The sequence below is a fragment of the Xiphophorus couchianus genome, chromosome 20 (genome assembly GCF_001444195.1).
Source record: "Xiphophorus couchianus chromosome 20, X_couchianus-1.0, whole genome shotgun sequence".
NCBI classification, from domain to species: domain Eukaryota; kingdom Metazoa; phylum Chordata; class Actinopteri; order Cyprinodontiformes; family Poeciliidae; genus Xiphophorus; species Xiphophorus couchianus.
In genome coordinates, this window is record NC_040247.1 from 19,058,175 (window position 1) to 19,076,172 (window position 17,998).

Consider the following 17,998-nt stretch of genomic DNA (forward strand, 5'->3'; position numbering starts at 1 on the left):
TGGCTTATTTTATTTAAGAGCAAAAAAAAATGTATGAAAATGTAAGCACTGACTTTAGACAGCTAGAAGGAAATTTAATACTTAGTGTGGGGAAATTTGAGCTCATTCAAAACTTTTTAAGGCCCAGCAGAAACCCTGAGTAAATTAAAACTGTGTTGTTTCTAGTGGCACACAATCATTACATTTTTTTTCCTCTCAGTATTGCAATGTTGTAGTTTATGCATACACACAAAAAAATGGCCGACCAGTCCTTCCAGGACTTGAAAAAGTTGTATAGAAACAGAAAGATACTGACTGCTGATAACCAATCAACAGAACTCATCTCTCATAGTTATAAAAAATCAAACTTTTCTCTTGCAAAACATGATCAGGAAAGAAGGATTGTAAATAACGTATGTAAATAGGACATAAGTTAAAAACACTCGGTGAACAAAAGAAAAGAGATCACAGAAAATGATTTATGTTGTATAAGTCAAATAGTCTCATAGCCACAATTGGCCTGAATTTCTGTGAATCCTCTGAGTGAGGCTAGAATATTGAGGAGGGATGGTGGAATGTCACACATGCTATCAATAAGCCGCCTGTGTGTGTGTGTGTGTGTTTTTTTTTTAACCAAAGTGGAGTCTGTGTGAAATCTGGACCAGATTTCAAATCCAGCGTCCCTTTGCACCCTTCTGCTCAGGCTCCAGGATGAGCTCGGTCTGTTTGTGAGGAAGAGTCCTCTCCTAAGGCAAACACAGGCCTCACCCGCAGCCCATGCACCATTTCCTCCAACACCCACAGAGGAGCTATAAATAAGTTGTAGGTCTGCCTTGAGAGATCAACCGGGCCACTACAAAGCTGCCTGCAGACACTGAAACCATTGCTTCATTACACACCAGTCAGCAGAGTGTGAGACGATACCAAACATAAAGCACACCACTGAACTTCAAGTCAGAAGGTGCATCAGATCCCATGTCTTTGCACTAAGATCCGTCTGGGTTTTGACAGAACAGTGTTAAAACAGCGTATTGTAAAAACATGAATTTCCCTTAAGCTTTTGCAAATTTTGTCCCGTCATAACCACAAACTTCCATGGGTTTTACAGGGATTTTTTGTGACAGACCAACACAAAGTAGTGCAGAACTTTGACATGAGAGAAATAGAATATTTGGTTTTCTAAGTGCTTAACAATTAAAAATCTGAAAAGAGCGACGTCATTTGTTTTTATCCCTCATGAGTTGTTAAACTATCTTTCTGCAGTAAATCATTTAGTGTACAGCTCTACCAGCTCCAGACATTTGGAGATTTGCCCCTTGTTCTTTGCAAAATGCAGCTCTGGAAAAAACTAAGATCCCACTGCACTGAACCCCATTGAAATCCTCCTGGTTGTTCCACCAAATATGGATTTCTGAACTCTTCCTGAGTTCAAACATTAGTATTGTTGTTTCTAAATGAACATGAACTTGTTTTCTTTGCATTATTTGAAGTCTGAAAGCACTGCATCTTTTTCATTATTTTGACCATTTCTCATTTTGTGCAAATAAATACTACATTTTTGCTTGGAGGTTCAGAGACATGTTTCCAGTAGTTCATAGAATAATAGAACAATTTTCATTTTACTCGAACACATACCTATAATAAATATAACTGATCATTTTAAGTGCTTTCTTATTTTTTTCCAGAGCTGTATTTCAAGTTTTGCCACAGGTTCCAAATCAAAGTAAGGTCTGGGCTTTGACTGGACCATTGTGACATTTTGTTGTAGCTCTGGTTGTATGCTTAGGCTATCTTAGATTAGAATGTGAACCTTTGCCTCATAATATAATGTCTTTTGCAGCGTCTAACAAATCTGCCAGGATTTCCATGCATCCATCTTTCCATCAACTGACCAGCTTCCTCTCTCTCTGCTCAAGAGAGAATCCCCACAGCATTATGCTGCCACTGCCATGTTCTGTTGTGAATGGTATGTTCAAGGTGATTTTAAGTGATAGAGTTCCTCCATACATAGTGTTTTTTAAGTAGACCAAAACACTATTTTGGCGTCATCTGACCTTCCATGTTTGCAGTTTTCCTACCATGGCTTATGACAAACACCAAACAGGAATTTTCTTTCTACAATCGGTTTATTCTTACCACTAAAAAAAATAAATAAATAAAAAATAGGTATGCAGGGAATGAGTATCTCGGATGCTTTACTGATGAATGCTCTCCTTATGCTCTCTTTGCATTGATGAAGGATTGAACAGCATTCAGTGAGATGTTCAAAAGAAGGGACATTGATTTATAACATCACTCTGCTTTAAAGTTCTTAAAACTATTTTTGTGTTCCTTTCTGTGATGCTGCTTCTTCACTAATATTCTCTTACCAACCTCTATGGCCTTCACATATGCATTTATATGAGACTTTTAACACACATACTAGAGTGATAAGTGGTACCATAGTAAAGGAGGCCGAATACAAAAGCATGCCACACCTTTCAGAGTGATTTGGAAAAATATGTTTGTGCCACACATTAAATCTCATTCAAATATGTTTGAGTTTGTGGCTATAGTGTTTGAAAATGTCCAGGGGATGTGAATACTTCGACAAATCGCCATATGTGTTACAGAGAAGAATAAAATAGGTCTAGCTTTGCTCAAATAGCTAAGTGCTTGCACAATCCTTACAAAAAAAAAACACATTCTTTGCATCCAAACTGACTGAGCATGCTCAGACTACATCTGCTCTGATTTAACATGGTTGATTGTTTTTTTTACAAGCTGAATATAGAGAGTATTACAAAGCTGAACACGGGCATAAAGCACAAGGTCTCGGCTGAAGTAAATGCATTGTGAAGTTTTTTAAAAAAAATTTTAAGGGCTACAAAGAATGTTGAAGAGCGTAATGGAAAAAAACAGTTTAGTCTACAGAAGATAGCGTGTACTCCTTCAAATAAAACATTTCAGCTGTTTCTCAGCGGAGAGGGAGAGGGCAGGGCCGTAATCCCAAAATGTTCTTATTCTAGTAGGCAGCATAATGTGTGTCCACACATATACAAAGGAAGAATGTTTACATGACAGTAAAATATGAGGTTGAAAATATGAAGCTTAAAAAAAAACAAAAAAACTTGTAAATGTTGCAAAAGATCCAAATGGAGTCATGTAAGATAAACTGAGGTGGAAACCAAACCGAGCGGTACGCTGGTTTACTGTTTGACCTATGGGCTGAGCTGAAGGGATTCTTCAAAAACACCAAAAATGTGGGAAGAAGGAATTGGTATGTTTTGCTGTGGCCTGCCACCTCTTCATCCGCCTCCGGAGGCGAGGCGCTTCAGGGTTTAGAAAGAAAGAAGGAAAAAGAAGGAAAGAGGAGGAGGAGGAAAAGAGGGAGGGAAAAACAGTTTTCCAACTTCTCGCAACTGCTCAAGTTACCAAGGAGAGAAAAAGATGACCCAGCTGTGCCTCCTGAACCAAACTTTACAGCAGAGTCTGTGAAAATCTGTCTTTAATGAGCAGATAGGGATAAAAGAAGAAAAATTCAGACTGCCAATTAAATACGGATTAACATCGAGAGTGAGACGTGGTAACTATTGCTGGTTAAACAGATGTTGGCTACATTACCATTAAAACAGCGACACAACGTTAAACTTTAGCCTCGCCTTTTTTGCTGAAGCTGAAGTTCTTACATGTTTAGTTTGAGCTGAAGGCTGTTTCAATGTGTGTTTTCCATGAATCAATTTAAGACCCATTAAAGCGCCATTTCAGAGTGTTAATCGAGCATGTCAGCAATCTCGACTTGGCTGAGAGTCAGAGCACAGAGGGGAGGAGCCGTGACCTCTTTCACTTCCACGTTAAATCTATAAGTCGGTGACGGGAAGGCGGGGGCGTAAGCAGGAACCTGTAAGGTGTGATGCACAATTATAAACTTAGTAAATTTGGAAAAATCCCCCTGCTGTACCACCATCAGAGCACATGCTGAAAGCTGCAGCAGCAGCAGAAGTGACAATTAAGCCTTCTTAGTTCGCTACCAAGGGAAACATATTAAAGGAGATTATTTGAAATTCTTTAGCACTTTTCTTTTTTAGAAGACTGGGACAAATTACAAGTCTCAATGCGACTTTGACCTCTATATAAGGAGGTTGAAATTTCTCTGATTCCATGTTTAGAGAGAAGTTTATTTGCATGCATTACAGGAAGTCGACTAATAACGGATATTATGATGAAACTACAAATATAACAGATTCTAAACATGATACTGAAAATTTAAGTTTACTTTCATAACGAACTTTAGGGGAGGCGTCACCATTTCAGATGTGAGTGAAAAGTTGATCTTGCTAGCACACGTTGCATCTCTGGAGTAGATGATTAAATTTTCCCAAAGGGCAGCAAAATTAACCATGACTGTTATTAAGCGTCGGCTCACTGCACTATAAACATGATATTTAGTGGCGGTTGGCAGTCGGCAGTCATTAAATATGTCATTTCTGCTGCTGAACAGTAAATTGCAACATGCAGCATTGAGTGGAGATGTTATATCATCTTCTCATAAGTTATTGTTTTAGAACAATTGCCAAACAATAAAAAGTAACCTTGCATTATTTAACTGTATGCTTAGTCTGATGATGTTAACTCAAGCTGTAATCACTGGGAGCGGCAGTCTGCTCGCTACGTGCAAAACCACTTTTCACTTGAGCAGTTATACGCCTACTGAAAAGAATAAGAATGGACAACAATAGAAGAAGAATGGACAGAATGTGTTTTGCTTTATTAAACTTGTTAGTGTTTTTCAGAAAAGTAATTTCACCCTTTTGACATTTCATACCACGTCAGCTTTTTCTCTTTATTTCCAGCTTCAAAATAGAGCTGTCTGCTTCAGGACATCTCATGCTGACCACGGGTCAGTTCTTACGCACCAGGAGGATGTTTCACTTTGACAACTGAACATTTAAAGTAATTATTTTTACATTTTCCTCCTGGTGTACTGTGAGGAAATGAGATTATGTTGCTTTAATAAACAATATCCAGCAGGAGGAAGCTAATCAGAGGTGTTTGTAAGTGGCTTCTTATAAATAATTCCAAAAAATATCAGGCTTCCCCTTTAAGATACTTGACAGACTCTCAGCAAGATGCGTGCAAATAAAACTCCCCTACATTTTAAATAAACAAGCCTGCTCGGTTTTGTTGTGGTGTGTGTAGGCTAATAACAGTGGCGCAAACAGCCGCCTATTCTGTTCCCAGAAGCACAAAATTTACACGTAATAGGGGAGACCACACTGCCTACACACAGATATTTGTGTGTAGGAAAGCCTCCACATGAAGCAGGGACATAACAGTGCAGATTTCAGTATTGACTTTAATGTTTTGTATGTAGTATCCTCTTACCATCTTTAATAAGCATTTAGCTTTGGCCATGTCTCAACAGAATTGAGTATATTTCAACCACACAATATTAAAGTGAGGCTCAGGTTTGGCTTAAGGCGAAGTTAAACATTAGAGATCTAGAGTCCAGCTGAAAGAAAACAACATTTATGAGTGGTGAGGGGGGAGATGGAACAGATTTCTGTTCAGGTTGTGAAACGATACTTCACAATTTTGTAATTGACTGCATGTTTTGGCTCAACCAATAATCTAATTTAATTAGGTAACAAACACACAATAAACTTACAGTGTGTTACTGTTATGCTATTTGAGTGTCTGATTTCATTAGCATTTAGACAAATCGTCATTTTCATTCAAATAGATTTAACCGTGTCTCCTTGTTTGCAGAGTATGTGCGCCGACATCAGAGAGCAGAAGTTTCAGTGGAGGACTTAGTGGAAATGAGTTCTGGCTTATCGGTGGCTCCTCACGGCACACATATGTGGAACAAGGGGGCGTACTTATTATGAAATGCAAATGAGCTCTGATACATGAATCAACCTTGTTAAACACAGAAATGAGGAGAAAGATGAACATTAATCTTAAGTGTGACTTTTTTTGTTGTTGTTCCACCCCTGATAAAGTTTCAGTTTCTGCATGGATGATTTTGAAAACATTACTAACTCAAACTATACACCTCCTTCAACAACTGTTGCACAAAAAATAGGAAAGAAAATGTTTTTCTGATTATTTGTCTTATGTATTTTAGATAAGGACTAGTTGTGTCAAGGCATGCAAGGTTTTTAATGTTAGTAAAATGCCACAGAACATACTGAAGACTCAAAGAGCCAAAACACTACAGCTTTCCCCCTACCTGGTGCTGTGCACTGGTAGTCAGCTGGCTGAAACAACCCTACTAAGCAATGTGAGAAAAAGAAAATTTGGGCATCTAAGATTAGCTCAATACTCTCAGTTCTATTGTATTAATAACAGAATGTCAATAAGATGCAGTACAATTACTTGAAAACTGCAACCAAATTTTGTGGTTTTCTTTTTTCTATGTATGTATCTATCAAAATAACAAACACTATAACAGGTGAGATCATATGTAATTATCAATTTTTGGGGTTTCAGCTCTACTAAGATGCTTAAAATGATGACTTGAATGTTTTGATGCATGCATTTGTTCAAAACAATCATGCACATGAAAAATATTTGCAACCGTGAAGTTATGTAATTTATGAAATGCAAAATTTGCTAGTGAAGGAGTGAGGAATGATTCATTAGAATTGGAGTTACCGAGGATTCATTGTAAAGCACCACAGAGAAGTCCTGTTTGTTTTTTCAGTGGATGAAGTCTCTCTAGATGGGATTACAATCTCATGATTTTTTACTAAAAAAGCTTGAGCTTAAGAAAAACTAATAAATGGGGTAACCAGGAGATTTCTCTTGAAACATGCATTGGGCCTTTATTACAAAACAAGAGTACAATACCATTACTTGACCTCTAATTGTGTTTCAGCAAAACACAATTAGACAGTAAAGCCCATTGAGGACTGACAGGTCAAGATTATACAGTGATCAACATGAACAGTTCTTTCATTCTTAAAATGAGAAGGAAACCAAGCTCACTTTTGCTTTTGCTGTGGAAGGGTCACACCTCATCCTCCCTGACCATTACATAACTTTGTTTCATATGATAGCCATATTTTAGATGGCTAAATCCGCTACATGTGTGGCAGCTGGAACATTTTAAGAAGATTCAACCCTAGAAGCTGTCAGATATTTGGGTTTTAGCAGCTTTAATGAGCAGACGATGAGTCTTTGATCATGGGAACTCAGCTGATATGAATAGTGACGTTTGGTCCTGCTTCATGCAGCAATCATGAGGACGAAAATTTATTGTGACACATTCTATTCTGCTGCAATGATTCACTAATCAATCCAGATCTTTGAAATCAGGTGCATAATGTCCGGCAGCTATGCAGGCAGATGGTTTCTACAGACATTTGTAAAAGGAAGGCTGTGCAATAAATCCAGTAATGATTTCCCTTGTACTAAATACTGTCCTGTGAACTGTTAATGGAATCACACCAAAGAGAAAATTATTGGATGTCAAAACTTAGCCACCAACTTTCATTAGCTATAGACCTCCGTACTTCATGCGTCATGCAGATTAGCTTGAGAAGAGTCCATGCAGAACTTCATGGAAGAGGTTTCCATGACCAAGCAGATGCAGCCAAGCCTTATATCACCAAGTGTAGTGCAAAGCACTGGATGCAGTGCTGTAAAGCATAACACCATGGGACTCAGTTGAGACAACTTCTCTGGAGGGATAAAAACATGGCTCTGTCTGCTTATCCAAAGCATGAGCCAGAACTTAGTGGTTGCCAGGGGAACATCACTTTTTCTGAACTGTATAAGTCTACAATTTGGTGCGGATAGTATTATAGAGTGTGGATGTTTTTCAGGAGGTTGGCTCAGCCCCTTAGCTCAAGTGAAAGACGCTCTTAATCCATTAGCATATCAAAACATTTTGGGGATGAGTCCTTCGTGTCCCAATATGACCGTGCATCAGTGCATACAGCAGGGTCCATTAAAACCTGGATCAGTGGGTTTGGTGTGGAAGAACTTGATTGGCCTGCTTAGAGTTCTGACTTCAACCTGAGGCCAGGCTTTCTGATCCAACATCAGTGTCTCACTTCTCAAGTCCGCTTTAAGAAAATTTGCAGAATAATCACAAAAACTCGCTTCCCAAGGCCTTCCCAGACGTTGATACTGTCATGGATGCAAAAGGTGGGCCGATATTACATTAAATCGTACAGATCAAAAATGGGACGTCGCTCAAGTTTATATGTTTTCATTATGGTAGATTTCTGTTCAGGTTGTGAAATATTACTTCACAAACTGAAGTGTGAAGTAATGTTTCACAACCTGAACATTACTTCACTACTTCATTTGGTAAGTAAATTATTTTAGCAATAACATGTATGATTTCACCTGCACTTATATCAGAAACACATTTCAGGATTTAAATATCTTACTAGTTCACTATAGATTCCTGTTTGGGCTTCATATCTATCAAAGACGTGTGGATTTTCATCCAGAGGCAAGCTGATTGACATGTAAAGCTATGTTTTTTGATTGCTTCAGCTTCTAGCATCATTAGACATTTAGCTACACAGCAAGACAAAACTTTCATTTTAACTGCATGTAGCAGATTTTGTAGGTCTGGGAATAATCCAGATATTATCACCTGACTCTGCTGATCTCCTCACGTAACAGGAGCTTTAGCTACTCAGTTCATTGTTTTGGTTTTCTTTACAGCAGCAGAAAGTGGGTCACTCTCACTGTGCTTGCTCTGCCATTTTTCTAAACCTACAAGAATCTGCAGTCTATAACTCCCACTTTAAAGAAAAATGATCAACTTTTTCCTTAGCACAAAAGAGAGTCGTAGCTTTAATCAAAGTTTTTGTTGTTTATTATTTGGAAAAGCGTTGAACAGAAGCCATAAAAAAAGGGAACATAGACTACACCTGCTTGCTACTTGTCTGATTCCAAGTAGAAAAACAGAAACATTTGTCCACATCCCCAATGATTTGTGTGACAAGAGATCCAGTAAAAACCCTTAAACAGATTCGTTTGTCCTCCTTTACTAAGTTAACTATGCATAATATCCATAACTTCATAACTATATTATTTCACAGCAAACTCTGAACAATCACAATCAGGCCTTGGCCAGTTTTGCAGGTGTCAAGGACTACCAAGCCCTTAAAGAGGTCCTATCAAGTTGCTATTATTATGAGTCCTAATGGGATGCCAGAGAAAGTGTCAGAGTGCCAAGAGTTTTAATTCAGCTGTATGGAGAATGGTGTAACGTAGACTGCCTATGTCCCTCTGTAGATGCTCCCTGCTAGTTCACTGACTAGCAGAATGGTACAGGAAAAAAATGTGTGTGTTTGGATACATTTCTAGTCACAAATAAACAGAGTCATGCATGGAAAACTGAGTCATCTAAAGAAACTGACTGCAGGCTAGCACGACCAACTGTTCAGCTAGTAGCTTGATAAAAAAAAAAAATAACTGATCCATCACTTGAACAAAAACTCAAGTTATGACGTGCCAAACCAAAAACAGATCTCAGCATCTAAATCCCACTGGATGTAGGGAGTTGGCTGGGTGAACAAACTCCTGCCTAAGGTCAGTAGCTGTTAGCGATTAGTAGCACTCCTGGCAGATGTTTAGTGTACTATGGAGCAGGAAGATGACGTCATTGTTTCTCCCTACATCCAGTGGGTGGTGCAAGTTGCCACAATCAATAGTAGCCACACAGGCACACCCGCTAGAAGGAAACAAATGCATCCAGTACAGCACTTTCATTCTATTAGCTGAGAGGTTGCCAGGCGACTGTGCCAAAAGGTGTTTACAAAAGTAAGCAGAGAGTCCAAGCAGAGACTAAGTGTGAGCGCGAGGAGAAGTTTTGAGTACAAGCGTTACAAGTTTTGAGAAGAAAGACGTGAAATCCTGTTTTCAGACTGAAAATGTATGCTCTTGGATTATGGCAGAAAATTTCCCACATACGTATATATTAAAAACAACTTAACAGAAATCTGACATCATCACAGCAATGCTTCTCCACTGATGCCCTTTACAATCATTCTTCTTCCATTGTAGTTTGCATGATAAGCTCAGCAAATAAGCGGTTCCACCAGGAGTTTGCTAAATGCTGCTACCGCTAGTCTAGAGGAGCTATGTGGCCAAAGCACAAAGAAAATCCAAGGAGGAGCTTTGGGTAAATAGGCGGCGCTTGGCGAGAAGGTTTTTTAGATATTCCTGAATGGCTGCCACAGGAGACTCCAGGATTTCTCAAACAAGTGTAAGTGATGAGGGAATAATATAACATGACATAAAGCTCAAAAAAGTCCATTTTGTATAATACCCTACCTTGCTATAAAATTACTTAAGGTTTTGTCCAAATCCAGAGAGAGTGTCAAAACCATGATATCTTTCTTAAATGTCACGCTTGGAGAATCTTATGCCATCCCCATAATCATTCAAGCATCATGTGGAGAAATTATTGAGGAGTTAAATAAATTATAAATGTGATTCATTAATATAAAATTATAACATTAGATAGGAACTGGGATAATCAACATAAAAGGTGATGGAAATGCAATTAGACCAACACCAATTTCTTCATTAAATCCAGACTTAGCTATGCCAATTGTCTGTTTTCATGAAGCAAGATAAAGTAGAAGCCTTGAGTGATAAAACAAGACCCTGAGTTTCAATATCTACATGCAGTGAGGCTTTAAAAACAGGTCTAGAAGGAGGGAACACTGAATCAGTGTGCATCCTGGAGCATATTGTGGGGTCATGTGTTGTTGAAACGCATTGTCCTGTTAAATCTAGTTGGGTGGTCTGAGACAAATCTATATTTGTTTTGCTCCACTACTCTTCTTGGTGCTTTAGCCATTCAGTCCCAGTCTTTGCCTTGGCTCCTATCAGACCTAATTATGACTGTTTGGTGGCTGCAAACACAGCAGCTAACTCTCAGTCCGACATTTAGCCAGGACCCCAACCTCTGCCAGGTAAACGGCTAAACAAACTAATTTCTCTGTTCCATTTTCTCCGTCCAAGTCTCATTATGAAACTTTTGTTGGTCTCTATTTAGAAAACTATATCTGTAATCTCTAAAATGCAGAATTAGGCCTTGCTCTAGATTCGACATGATTCCAGGGTGTTACATGATTATTATTAAACCTTTTGGTCGTCATGCAGGAAGGATTTCTGTCAGTTTATCCCAGGAATGCAAATAACAAAGGAATGAAGCAGATTTTCCAGATTTTCCAATGTTTTAGGCCTGCACAAGAACTGAAAGACTTCTTGCAGAGATAGCTTTAAACTGTATTCACTGCTAAGCCTTACCGCCTTGCACAGCAGCTGTCAACAATAAACATCTAAAAGTTGTTGGTGTTTTCCGGTGCACCAACCAAATCCAATTATTAAGAATTAAACTCAGCAGCTTTCCCAGGTGCATCACTATTAGAATATAATCAAAAAGTTAATTTATTTGAGTAATTTATTTTTAAAAAGGGGGGGAATATTGTTGCACTCAGAGAAAAATGTAATATCTCCAAAAATTTAACTCTTTGGGAAATTTTAAAAAAAAACATAATTTTTCTTCCAAATTTGAATTCATATTGTTTGATTAAAATTGCAAACTTACTCAATCAAGTATTAAGTGCAAATACTGTGACGTAGTTATGGGCGATATGAGCTTCAAGACTTAATCGGGATCATTTCTGTGGTATTTATTGTGATAGATTTTAGCTAAAAATTCACAACAATTAACAGCAGATGCAGCTCAGCTAAACGGCTCATACCAGTTGCATCCAATCAAAACAATATAAACCGATTTAAAAAACGCTCTTACTGAACGAGTGCTGAAGGAAAGATATATTTCAGACAGCAAAAGCAACATTGCAGTTACAATGTCAGTTTGGGAGGATTTGTGAACTTCCATAAACTAACAATAAATATTAATTTTTCTTAACATCTTCACTTTTTTCCCTGATAATAATAAAAAAATACAATGACTGCCCGTCCCTACCTTAAAGCACATGGATATACTGTTTTTATTGGTCTTATGTTTTAATTTTGACCTGGGTTTTCAGTTTTTAATAGCTGTAAGCCTGAATCATTTCTATTTAGAGAATTAAGTGCTTGATCTTCATTCCAATCGGGATTGAATCCATATAAGCTGTAGGTAGAAGGTCATATTTATATGACCTTTTTTATATGACCTCTCTATCTTTATCTGTGCTGCTAACACACCTGAAAGGGATCAATAAAGAAATATCTAATCTCATCTTACACCTGCTTTTCAATAACATTCTCCCTTATTGAGATGCACTTGCTTCATTAATTCAACTCTTCTTCACCTGTTGCTCTTTTAAAGGCTGTATGAGTAGCAAAGCAACCACAAAAGTCAGACAGATTAACTCCCTGCTTTCCTCCTGAATCTAGATGCCAGTAAACATTAACGTTATAAACATTTGTCCTCTTGGATGTCACTGTGTCAATATCACACCACAGACGGCCAAATGTTTTCAACAAATGCTGCAGCGGAGATGTCTGCAGGGGGTAGAAGAGAGCCGCTGCAGCACGAGAAGGAAGGACTCTGTGCCACTTGAAATGAAGAGGGTTTATTGCTTAAATGACCCCAATTTAGATAGATATCTCAAACAAACCTCTGCATTTTGGTCTCATAAGGAAGGAATTTACCACAATGGCTTTGAGAAGGGCAGAACTGTAACATTTGTAAGGGGCCACTGGTCTCTTTTTTGTCATGACAGCACTTCCATAGAGTGAAGTGATGTGAATTATCTCATTAGGGATTTTTTCTCTTTTTTTTTGCACTGGATGCCCAATTAGCAGTGAGCTCGCTGAACAAGTTCAGAGTGTTCACAGAGGTCTCTTCTGGGGGACAAAGAGTGTTTTAGACCCAATTAAACTTTAGGGATATGTAGAACCCCCTTCTCTTTTATAATGCCTGCAACAGAGGAACATAGAAACTAAAGGGAAAACCTTCAGAGCCAGTTTGAAGTATGCCTGAAGTCTAAAGGAAACTGTGCAAAAAGAAGCCAACTAGAAAGTCCTAGAAACAAGTGTCTTTCATTCAGGCTAACAGTGACGTACTGTCATTGTGACTGATAGGAAGTAAGGTAGCTTTTCTAATTAAGTTTTTCCTGGCCGATCCCACTGCAACAGCTTCTTTGATAACAGTAGCAGTTTTGAATCCAGTAGAAAATACGAATTACACTAATTACAAACGTAGGTTTGTAAAAGTAACATTTTAATTTTGCCAATTTATTTTCCTCTGACTGGAGGTAATGTCGATGTTTCAGAGTGGCCCAGTCAAAGGCCTAACTTAAATCTGATAAAGAATCAGCGGCAGGAGCTAAAGATTAGGGTGAAGGCAATGAGGGCTACAAAACACAGGAACCTGTTTTGAAGCAAAACACATGTTCAGCTTTCTAGCAAAAACCGATACTTTTGTCCGGTCCTGTCTATGAATAATTTTGAGCTTAAATGAACGTGTTGACCCTGATAGGTCAGAAAATGTCTCTTTAATAACAGCTCTTCCTCTAAATATACTGTCAGAGCAAGAATTTAAACAAAGAATTTAAGGTTTTTCACAGAAGTGTGCAAAGAATTACATTGCACAAGCGTCATCAGTGTTCACAATAAATTAGCTCACTACGCCCCTCTACATCCCAATGGGGCTTTAATCACTTCAGCTGCACAGCTCAAGGCTGCCTCATCACCTAAACCCAAAGCAAACCAACTCAGAGGGAGGAACGCTTCACTGAGACAGTAACTGTGAATCGAGGCGGGAGACATTTTTTGTAAGACAGGGTTCCTACGCTGCATGTGGCTGCAGGCTCGATCATCAAGGTGGTATTTTATTTGGATTTTGACCCTTAAGAGCCTCGAAGGACAGGACCGCTACCTGAACCAAAAGGCCAAAGAGCGTTTTCAGCTCAATGATCCAGGTTGGAGTGCTGCAGCATGGCCTTTAACAGACCAATCCATGCTGGATATCCCTTCAGTCTGGACAATTAAAACAAGGAAGAGTAAGCTGAAATTCCTCCACAGTAAAGAACAAAAAAACATTTCCAGTTGATGACAGATGTTGCCACCAAGGCTGCAATAAAAAGTTATTAGATTTAGGGGGCAGTAACTTTTCTTCATACAACCAGGTTGGTTTGGATACCCGTTTCCCTTTAATAAATTAAACTATCATTAGAAAACTGTTTCTATTTTTGTTCCACTAAATTCAAATTGTTATTTCAACAATTCAAAGCATCTACGCGTCACAAAGAAGCAAAAATAAGACATTTTGCAAGGCAGAAAATACTTCTTCATATTTCTGCTTTTGCCTAAACTGGGAAGCTGTAAGTTTGCCAAATGTTTCTACTTTGGATGTAGGAATAGCTGCTGTACTGAAGAAGACTTGAACCCTGTGATTTAAATCCTAAATGGATTTCTAACACCCCAATGATGAAGCCAGATTGATAAGAGTAGAAGTTTGTATCTAAAATGTCATTAAAAGTATACATGCCAATAAGTGAAGGTGGAAATCTGGGACTGGTCTTTACAGTACAGACAGAACCCTGATATAGACACAATCAGGCACCTATAGGCATTGATATGCATGCCTGTTGCTTGTTGAGCTCCAATGTTTATGAAAGAGGAACTGACTGGAATGTTAACTTAGAATGACAATAGACGGGGCAGTAGCTGTGACGGGTCATGATTCAGTCAGTTTGTGACTGAAGACAACCCAGTGATGTTTTAGTGATGAGGCTGGTGGTGCATCAGCACAGACATAGAGCCGATGCTGAACTCAGTGAAGCCCCACAAACTTAACATGCATTTCAGACCTCACTGCAGTTCAAATTCTACTTGTAAACATCCTTCTCACCAGGTCTGACGGCCTATGGTTCCGTTTTCATCTCGGAATATCAGAGTAAACATCTGATTATGCCTCTTGTTTTAGCCAACGAAGCAAATGACTGAGGTGGAAACATGAAGTCGCTGCAATATTCCCAAACAAAAGGCGGCTTTAATTGTCTCCTCCACCGACTTCCCTGCCTTCCAGGGTACCGTCTACTCTCACTGCATGCAGACAACATAAAAGAATCAGCAGCGTGCGCACACTTCGTTGTTCTCTCCCAGCATCTCAATCGGGACCCCAGGTTATGTCTGGATCAGTTCCGCTTACCATCGACAGCCCTGGACGGAGCGACCATCTCCAGACCGTGCAGGAATCCCAGGAAAAGCAGCCCTGCCGCCAACACGTTGGCCGCGATGCGCAACATTGTATCCTATCTGCGGTGGAGCCTGCACATCAATCGCCCCTCGGTTCCTGTCAGGCTGTGGAGGCTGCACACTAAGGCGACGACGTGTAGAACCGAGCCCGGGGGGCAGAAGATGCTCCTCAGCCGGAGGTGTGCGCAGTCTCTGCTGTTGTGTCTGCCCACTCAGAGGCTGATCTTTTTTTTTTTTTCTTCTTGTTTTTTCTTTTTTGGAGAATCTCAATGCGAGGAGCTGAGGCTTCTCCCAGCCCGCTTCTGAGGGGTAAAGATTAGGGGGTGCGTGGGTGCATGGAGAGTCCCTGCCACAAAGGCTAGCAAGCTGAGCTGAGCATCAGGCTAATAGCCCCCGGTCTGCAGTCTCGATGATGATGAAGAAGAAGAAGAAGAAGAAGAAGAAGAAGAAGAAGAAGAGAAAGCAGCAGCAGGGCTGGCGCCTGTGATCAGGCAGTTTGTCCGTCTTTTGTTCTCCCTGCGCCGGCGAAGGAGCCACAGGGGGCGGGGGCGCATAAAGACGCGGATCAAATGCTCCTCTCCTCCCCACCACCTCTGCTGCCGCTGGCCGCAGATTGAGCCTCTACCCCGGAGCTCAGTCAGTCTGAGTGTGACGTCGGAACATCAGCTGGCCTTCCTTCTCCTCCTCCTCCTCCTACTTTTTCCTCCTCTTCCTCCGCTTTCTTCCAAGTCTCTAATTCACCTCCTCTAAAATCACACTCGCATAGAAATTTACTGGCTTCAGTCAGACCAATGAATTTCAACCCCCATCTGACCCACATATACTTCATTTCTTAAAACAAAACAAACATATATTTTTAATGTTTTTTACAACCTAAAAAAATCAGACAACTTCAGCCCCTTTAATTGTTAAATCACAAAATAAAATCCAGTGCAAACAATTGGTTTCAGAGGTCATTTAATCAACCAAACAGAGCGGCCTCAGAGTGTTGGAGAACATTAGTGAGCAAACAGCATCATGAAGACCAAGAAACACAACAGACATGATGGGGATGAACTTGCGGAAATGTTTAAAGCAGGATTGTAAATCCCCAGCATTGTTCGGTCCATCATTCCAAAATAAAGAGAAACCAACAGAGACGTAGCTGTCTACCCAAGCTGATATTTTGGGCAAGGGGAGCATTGACCAGAGCTCTAGAGGAACTGCAGAAATCCACGGCTCAGGTGGGAGAATCTGGCCTTTTTGGAAAATATAAGCACTGCAAGAAAATCATTTGCAGTTTGTCACAAGACCTGCAAGAGACAATGAAAACATGTGAGAGATAGTCAAGCTAATGCTGCATATCACCCTGAACCCTGAATTTTGTCATTGACCTTACTGATACCTCACAAACACATGAAAACAGCGATTACTGCTATGTTTTTCTTTGGGTTTTTTTTATTGCAACATGCTTTCAAATTAGCAGCGTATAAGCATCAAAGATGGCAAAGAATAATTGTGCTACTTGTATTAAACTAAACCAGAGCATCTTCACCAAGAAGGTGTTCTTGGTGAACATTTCAGTAAATCTAAATTATAACTATAACTTTAAAATAAATATTTTTAAAAAGGAGAGACAGCATTCCACTTATTATACATTCTCTCAGATCTCAGATCCTGAATTACAGAGAAGACTTCTGGTCTGCAGATCCTTTTGCCCTGAAGGTGTTTGCCTATAGGTGCTTCAGTTTCAGGTTGTGTTGCTGCTAACTAGCTGGCCTCAGGCCATCCCCTCTGCTGCTCCCCACACTTGGAGCTGGGCCAAGCCACTGTTGTGGTTGTCCTTGATGCCATTAGATTTAGCTGCTTCCCCGGTTCTTAGAAAGAGTACACCATCGAGGAATGCAGCTGGCAGGGATAGTCGCTGTGCAGCCAGTTTGATGTATAAGGTGAAGCATGGTGTTCCTCTGCTGCAGGTTCAGGTTGGAGAAGGTATTGAATCATCAGGTGAAAGTCTTTGCATTTGGCTGACAAGGATTTAGTTTTCCTCATGTGTGAGTATGATATTTATACAAGACTCACACAGACTAGACATCAAATATTTATCTTAAATTGGTGCCAGTGTGCCGACAGCCTTTTGCACTTCATGGTGCTTTCTTGTGGAGTTTTCTTTTACAAAAAAGAGAAAACCTTTATTGTTCATATACAGATTTAGTTATAAAATAGCTCTCCAAGGACGACCTTTCCGGTTGGCTGGTTACCAGCATGTGAACTTTCAAAGGAAGCCTCTTAATTATCTTAGCCGTTAATAAGAAACGTTGAAAGAAATGGTAGAGAGAACAGTCATGCTTACACATCCAGGGTCTGCAAGCGTTGTATTGAATTTGTTACTTTTCACATAGAAGGCGATCTGTGGAAGATGTTCTGTCTGTGGAAGATGTTCTGTCTGTGGAAGATGTTCTGTCTGTGGAAGATGTTCTGTCTGTGGAAGATGTTCAGTCTGTAGAAGATGTTCAGTCTGTGGAAGATGTTCAGTCTGTAGAAGATGTTCAGTCTGTGGAAGATATTCTGTCTGTGGAAGATATTCTGTCTGTGGAAGATGTTCTGTCTGTAGAAGATGTTCTGTCTGTGGAAGATGTTCTGTCTGTGGAAGATGTTCTGCATTGGAAGGGGAAATGTATCTCCAAAATGAAATGTTTGGGCATGAAGGGTTTCATCTTCTAACCCTTTGATGCCCCAGAAAATGTCTCTCCTCTCCTGGCTCCAGTTAACACTGAGGCTGTTGTGAACTGTCAGGACTTCCTGCAGAACAATGGCTGTATTTTTGGATCCACCAGGTTTTTTTCTTTCAATCATCTTGTCA

General features: G+C 39.7%; 1 protein-coding gene across 7 annotated transcripts in view; it reads right to left on the bottom strand.

Annotated features, from left to right (window-relative positions):
- Nucleotides 1-15,584, bottom strand: part of LOC114135321 (low-density lipoprotein receptor-related protein 1-like) — a 109,300-nt gene extending 93,716 nt beyond the window's left edge. For all 7 annotated transcript variants that reach the window (XM_028002518.1, XM_028002516.1, XM_028002517.1 and 4 more), the window contains exon 1: nt 15,110-15,584. In XM_028002518.1, the coding sequence (XP_027858319.1) occupies nt 15,110-15,206 (97 nt within the window). In that variant the 5' untranslated portion in view covers nt 15,207-15,584. The remainder of the gene's footprint in view (nt 1-15,109) is intronic.
- Between the last annotated feature and the right edge of the window lie 2,414 nt (nt 15,585-17,998).